The sequence below is a fragment of the Chinchilla lanigera genome, unplaced genomic scaffold (genome assembly GCF_000276665.1).
Source record: "Chinchilla lanigera isolate Chin_1 unplaced genomic scaffold, ChiLan1.0 scaffold00008, whole genome shotgun sequence".
In the NCBI taxonomy this organism is placed as follows: Eukaryota; Metazoa; Chordata; class Mammalia; order Rodentia; family Chinchillidae; genus Chinchilla; species Chinchilla lanigera.
Genome location: NW_004955409.1, coordinates 25,684,659 through 25,692,078, shown reverse-complemented (window position 1 = coordinate 25,692,078; position 7,420 = coordinate 25,684,659). Strand labels below are relative to the sequence as shown.

Here is a 7,420-nt window from a genome sequence, read left to right as displayed (position 1 = left end):
CCCCAGCCCGGCCCGCGCACTTACGAGTCTCCGTCCTCCGTCAGCTGCTGCTTCCAGGGCTCGGCGCCGCTGAACGGCTCCTGCGGCTCCAGGCGGATCTCCCGCAGCTCCTTCACCATCTGCTCGTACTCCTCGTCCTTCATGGAGTCCAGGCCGCTGTCGTGGCGGTCGTCCAGGAGGCGCTCCTTCTTGAGCCCGTCCCGCGGCCCCTCCATGGCCCACTCCTGCACGCGCTCGGCCGGCTGGAACATGGCGCGCGCTCCCGGTGCGCTCGCCGCAGGCTGCGCGCTGTGCTCCCCGCTCGGTGCGTCGCCTGCTTCCTCGCAGCGGTGTCGCCGGCCTCCTGGCTGTGTGTGTCGCTGGCGGGCAGGACTGAGAGCTCGGGCTGTTGTGGGCTCGGCAGCGCCGCCGCGGCGCCCTATAAGCGCTGGCAGGGGATTTCTCCGGGGCGGGGTCAGGCGCGGGGAATTTCCAAGCCAGTCAGACCAGAAAAGAGAACTGGCCTCGTCCTCTGCGAAGCATCTAAACCCTGAGCTGGGGTTCATCAGAGAAACTCCCTGCGATGAGCCACTGGGTCACTGTCAGGGAGCTTTTTGATGAGCGCTGAGTGGCTGGAAAGTCCTCTCAGTGAGGCCGCCTCCTTCCAGGTACTTCCCTGCAGCCTGCGCTCAGTAATCCTGAGTCCCTGCAAGAAACCTTTCCCTGGGGTTTCCCACCATAGGTTCCATGTGGGGTCTTCGATTGCTGAGATCCCAAGGACGCAGACGGTGGTTCCTGTTTAGGGGTTTGCCGACTCGCCGGTCCTTTCCGTTTTTCTGATAGTTTGAAAACTCGAGTGGAAGTGATGGCTAGATGTAGGGATTTTGCTTCCCCCAAATTTCTCTGTGCGGGGTAGCTCGCAAGGCAGGCCGTGTGTGTCTCTGCCAATACCAGCTCTCTGCATTGCGGGGACATTTAGCTGCCCCCTCCCACATACCAGGAGTGATGAAAGGTCTGGCATCAAAAACTTAAATGCTTGGCGACCCCTCAAATCATTTTTTAGGGATTAATGATCCTGTTGACTGGAGGAGGGGAAAACTGGCTCTGTATGAGGAAAAGTCCTAACTAGGGACCATGATTTGTTTGTTCCCAAGTAAACCAAGGTGTTGATCTTTGTAGTAGAGGTTCGGGATACCCTGCAATGTTGAAATAACTGCTGAGCTCATTCTCTGATTTACATGGTGCTGCTGCAGAGGATGGCGTGCCTGAGCTTACTTCTGGGTGCCCCGCGGAGTAGCTGGGTTAGTGCCTTGCCCACGCTTGGCCCTTAGAGATGGCTGAGAAAGCACTTAGTAGGCATCCTGCAAAAGCTCAGGCAGCCCTAACATTGCCCCCACCTGCTTCTGCTGGCTCTTACTCCCCCCAACCCCAGGTCAGCAGTGGGACCTACCCTCTCATTGTAGGTGCCACTCCTGAGAGAGGGGCTTGGCCTGGCCTTGACCCTCTGGTTTCCACTGCAAAAATAGAACACATGCTCCACACCCCACCCCACACCTCCTAGCCTGCAAGCCAAGGGTTGAATGTTTCAACCACTTCTAGAACTGATTCAGGCAAAGTAAAATGTAATGGTCCGAGTTCTTCAAAATGAACCCTTAGGAGGAGCGCTCTGTAGTTGTGCAGGGATTTCTGGTCATTATTGCAATCATCTTTTCCCAGACCATACACTAACCAGCGCTTGCCCTGGCTTCATATGTCCATGGCCTCCACAAGGATTTGAACGTAGAGAACTGTGTCTATGGGGGGGGCGGGATACAAACATATGAAGAAATGGAAATTTCTGGGGATTGACTCCATTGGCTCTGCAGGTTTCTGATAGGCAAATGTACAATTATCGAGGTAAGGGGAAACAGTGATGATCAATAGATCTCGGATTCCAGGTTTTACCTCTAGTTAACTGCATGTTATTGCAGAGGTCAGTTAACTTTTTTGTGGTGTACTTGCTTTTATAAAAAGACTAGATTTAGTGTTATTTTAGCCCTTTAGTGGCTTAGAAAGTTGTATTAGATTTGATTCCCGGTACCGGAAAAAAACCCCCCAAAAAAACAAAAAAGAAAGTTGTATTAGAACCTGTTCATAAAAGTGTGTCTCACTCTTCTTTGAAAGGATGACCATGGCTCTTAGAAAGAGCACAGTATAAATTTTTGAAAGAAGTCCGACACTTTATGCATCATATTATTAGTTTTCAGAGCTAATCCTGTGAAATAAGTACTGTTCCCACTTTCCTAAAAAGCAACTGAAATCCATAGAACATTACCCAGGCACTCCATAGCAGTTTTTCTTACTCCTATCCTAATACAGTAACCATTTGGCCAATGAAGTTATAGTAGTAACACTTGAAAATATATTGTGAAAATGAAACCAAATACACCATAATTTGGAATACACAGGTATACTCAAAAGTATTTTCTATTCCAGCTGTTAGGTATAATACAGTAGATGTTCCCCTATGTGGAGATATTTGCTTTTTTGAAAAGTGCACAACAATGTCAAACTCTAAAAGCCCGCTTATAAGGGCACATCTAATAGGATTTGGGGCTGCAGTTACAAAAATTCAGGAATAGATTTCTTTGCAGCTCCTTTGATGGTTTTATATTTCTGACAGGACAGCCCTGGGCCCTGGTTTGCATTCCCAATTGTTTAGTGCGACCCCTAGTGGGAAGAGGCAGGCCCCAGCTTTCCTTGATTCGTCCCAAGGCCTCTTGAAAAATCTAGCAGGTGTCAGCTTTGCCAAGGCGGGGATTCCCGAGGAGCAGCCTTTTGTTTTCCTGCAAGCCTAGGAGACGGTTTTGAATAATGCGATCCAACAGGTTTTCTCTCCACATGGTCTAAGTCAACAAACATTGCAAGGTGGTGAAAAAGAATGTCCTTGGACGTCGAAACCGAGAACAGATTGGCTTTTTTATTTTTATTTATTTATTTAGTGGTGGTATACAAAAGGGTCTGGGTTTTGGTTTACTGTGGACCGTTTGGTACTTGGATTTCCTCTCTACAATGAACCAGGAGCTTCATGCATGCTAAACCAGCTCTCTACCCCCAATCCCACACCTAGCCCTCTGTTTGTGTTGCTTTGTTTTGTTTTAGTGCGGGAAGTAAAAGATTGTAAGGTTCACTGCAAAGCGGCTTTGTATTTTAGCTCAGGACATAGCCACAGAGAATGATAGGGTGGCCAGTGACCCTGCAGGGCATCACTGTGAGCAGGAGCACCTGCAGAGGAAAACTAGCCTTGTTGGAGCCGCTCAGGTATCCCACCTCCTCCTCCTGGCCTGGAAGTGCTCCGTGTGGACTAAACCTACTGCCTGAAGTGTCCTGTGCGAAGCAGCCTGAAGATTTTCTGTACGTTCAGCCAGGTGGTCCAGTGACCTCTGCTTTGCTTAACACCAGGGGTGGGGTGGCCTGTGCCAGTTAGCTTGGCCAGTGGAACCTAAACTGGATCCTGCAAAGTGAATTCAGGCTACTCACTACTCAGGACGGCCAAGCTAGGAGACAGGAGCCATGGCGGTTCTCGAGGGCAGGCAGGGCAGGCGTGCTCCCGATGGATGCCCACTCTCACACTCCGCGTGTGTATCCTGCTTGCAACCCCAGACTCAGTCGTCTTCCCCCTGGGGTGGTCAGCAACCATCTACGCCCGCAGAGCTGGAGCCCTGTGCTGTGGGTCTTCATTCACAGTGAAATGAAAATAGCTCGTCAAAGCTTTGGTGAGCTTCCTTTGCTGCAGACTCCGCGGTTCGGTGGGGATGAACGCCTTAGAGGGTCTCAAATTCAAATACCTTGACACCTGAACCAGGCAGGCCTCACGGAAGAGTGGAGCCCACTTGAGCCCAAAGGGAGCAAGCGGATCTCTAGCAGCACAGGCCCCGGTGTGCTTCCCTCCCTGGCCATGTGGCACTCTGAGTTCAGCAATAACTTTCACGTTTTGTGTTTGTTTTTCTTTTCTTCCAGCCGGGGATAGAACCTAGGGCCTTGCACATGGTAGGCAAGTGCTCTCTCTGCTGCTGAACTACACCCCCAGGCCTCTTCCATTGTTCAGGAGAGAAAAACAGACCCGCAAGGCAGGACTCACACTGGAGAAACGCTCTGTGGATGTGAGCAATGCGTTAAGGAATCTAGTTGCTCTAATTCTCTTGGTTGATGTGCAAACACTTACTCTGGAGAAAAATCTATGAATATAAGGAATGTGGGAATGTTTCATTTCTCGCATATCCATTCAAAGTCTCACAATAATGTACATTATTGGAAGACCTTGCAAACATAAGAATGGACACTGAGCAGAAGCCCTAGGGATACAAAAGGAAAAATCATGTGAGAACTCCTTTTGGAAAGAAAGCTTAAAAATGTAAATAACAGTCAAATCTGGATGCAAATTATGTAATACTCATAATTTCACAACATGAATGAAATATTAGTTGTGAATATATTGTTTATCAGTAGTGCCTAATTAAAGAACATTTCTTGGCAAAAAAAGGAAAAGAAAATAGATTTTAATGTGAAATTTTGCAAATTTTAACACAAACAAAATGGTTTGTGCATCCCTTGGTTAAAGACAGCCCATAGGCCTTGAATTTACAGCCTCAGTTTCCAACTCATGTATGGTGTTTTAATGGCAATTTCGGCTTCTATGGAACGGGAGGCGGGGGTAGAGTGCCTCGGTCCACGATGAGAATGGTGCCTTCGGCAGAGCTGGACCTAGGCTCTGAGGCCTGAAGAGAGTTGTCTGTCCCCCAAAGCATTGTTTAAATACAACATAAAATAGGTGCAAGTCCAAAGAACTTCTGACTTTTTCTGTGTATGTTTTTGTGGTGCTGGGGATGGAACCTAGGGCCTTCGCAAGGAGCTAATCTTTAGCCTGTTTTAATTTTTTTTTTTTATTTCCCGGTACCGGGAATTGAACTCACAACCTTGCGCTGGCCAGGCGGGCGCTGTGCCGCTGAGCTAAATCCCCAGCCCCCCTAGCCTGTTTTTTACATTTTTATTTTGAGACAAGGTCTTGCTCAATCAAATTGTCCAGGCTGGGCTTGAACTTGCAATCCCCCTGCCTGCTGATGCCAAGAACTCTGGGGTTATGGGAGAGCACCCCCACACTCAGAGAAGTTCTGACTTTCTCACAGGCAGTATGTGCACATTATTTTATTTTTTAGTCCCTTATCCAGGACCACCCTGTGCAGAGCTCCTGCAGGGCGGTGGCCCAGCCACATGCTCAGGGAAGGAGGAGGTCCGCACATACCGCCCTTGGCCGGGATCCCGGGCTCTCCCTTCTCATGGTTTGTTAGCAGCAACCAAATAATATTTGTAGGCGTGTGGGGCTGCTCAGGTTCCGCGCGTGCTGGGAGGAGTAGCTGGGTGAGGAAGGCTGTGGCTTCACAGCACGTTGTTCCCCTGCATGCCAGTGTCCTGTGTAAATTCACTGGAGTTTAGTCAGGGCAGGTGGAGGCTGCGGAATCAGGCAGATCTACACCAGAGCTTGATGTAGAGCAGGATATGAGACACAGTGACACACAGCCGTCCTTGGGCATCTTCAGGTGAGGGGCTCATAACCCTTGCTGGCATGGGGCGAAACCAAACTGTGTGGAAAAGAGGGGAACGTTTTCTCCCTACTGCCTTGGTAACAGCTTAGGATGAAGGTAAACAGAGTTGGAGTTTAGCAAGATTTGTTCTAAGGTGATTACCAGGGAAGGATACCTGTAAAGCTGCTATTCAGAAAGTAATGCTTAGTTGAGTTTTACACACTAAAGGCAAATGGGAGACAGAGTAAGAGGAGCAAGCAGAAACCATGGAGAAAGGGATGGACTGGCTCGGAATGTTTGTTTTTTATATCAGATCTCGGCTGTCACAGTCCAGTCCTGTGACTGTCACATAGTCCCCCTGGATAAGTCACTTCGCTGGCCTCAGGAATGCTCACCATTTCCTGGGGCTGTTTCTTTGTTTTTGTACAGGGAAGCGAGCCCAGGGCCTTGTGCTTCCCACTGAACTATATCCCCAGCACCCTACAGGTGTTTAGGAACAATGTTTTTTTTTTTTGCACTAAGAGCACAGATGCTTTTTTTTTCCTCCCAAGAATAGTTTATTACATCTGAAAACAGGTAACAACCGTGTATATAAAAACCCGCTGTGGCCAGCACCAAACCCACAAGGCCTGGCCGAGGATGGGGCCGCCTGGGCACGCCCGGAGCTTCAGGTCGTCAGAGGAGTCAGGCTCCCGCCCCCACGGCTGGCAGCAAGGACCCTCGCCTGCTGCAGGCCATGAGACGGCTGTGCTGGCCACACTGGCCCTGGAGATGCCGGCCCCACCCTTCCTCGTGGCCAGCTCAGGAATAGAGCACAGATACTTTTAGAAAGTGAGGTGGGTTAGTGAATCCCCAAGCCTTTCAGTGCTAATACTGGAAAATTGGAGCCACCTGGAAGAGTGGGAGACCTCTGGAACAGGGGCATCCCTGCACCCATTAACAGAGACCAAGGGGGCTTAGGGGGTCCGGGTGGGGTAGGCAGCACAGGTTGGGTCTTGGTAAATAAATGCTATGAAGATAACGATGAAGACAGACCGGGCGTGTTGGTGCACCCTGTAGTCCCAGCACCTGAGAGGCTGGGGCAGGAAGATCACAAGTTTGAGGCCAGCCTGGGCTACATAATGAGTTCAAGGACCGTGTGGACTATTACACTCTGTCTCAACAAACCAAAAAATAAAAAATAGAGCAGGGAAGTGAACGCAGGACCCAATCACCATGCTGGCTCGGCCGCCACCTCCAAGATGCCAGCACATCAGCAAAGCACCAGGCAGGGTTTCAGGGCGAGGAAGGCAGGGATGCAGGAGAAAGAGAACAGGCTGCCCACCGGCTTAAGGGGTGAGAGAAACCACAGCGGAATAAATCCGCGCCGAGAGGAAAACAGTGTGGCCGGTCCTGTCTGCAGCGACATCTCCTGGCCATTTTTGGAAGTTTTTGTTTGAGGAATCACATCTCCCCATCCCCCACCCCGCTGTTTTTGACAAGGTTTCTAGGTAGCTCAGGCAGGCCTCCAGCCCCGGATCTGCCCGAGATCCTCCTGCCTCAGTCTCCCAAGTGCTGAGATTAGTGCCGGCATGCGCCATCAAGTTTAGCGGATCATTTCCTGGAGCAGAGGAAAGCTGCTCAAAGATGAACCCTGAGGCTAGATATTTGGTTGGGGACAGTTGTGCACCATTTACCACAGTCCCAAGGAAAGACCCGCTCTGCCTGTGAGTGGGCCTTCTCTGGCAGCCCCTTGGCCAGTCAGCTCAGTTTATCCTGCTTTTGAAATGGCACCCAGGCCTCTTGATCCGATTCCACTGGCCCCCGTAGGAGTACAGGCCCTGTTGTACCACGCTAGCGTCTTGATTTGTCGTTTGTACATTTATAGAATAGAATTTGAT

At 50.2% G+C, this 7,420-nt stretch overlaps 1 protein-coding gene across 1 annotated transcript in view; it reads right to left on the bottom strand.

The window, feature by feature from the left end:
• Window positions 1-406, bottom strand: part of Nfkbia (nuclear factor of kappa light polypeptide gene enhancer in B-cells inhibitor, alpha) — a 3,479-nt gene extending 3,073 nt beyond the window's left edge. The window contains exon 1 of the mRNA XM_005376922.2: window positions 25-406. Coding sequence (XP_005376979.2) covers window positions 25-251 — 227 coding nt within the window. The 5' untranslated portion in view covers window positions 252-406. The remainder of the gene's footprint in view (window positions 1-24) is intronic.
• Window positions 407-7,420: the final 7,014 nt, after the last annotated feature.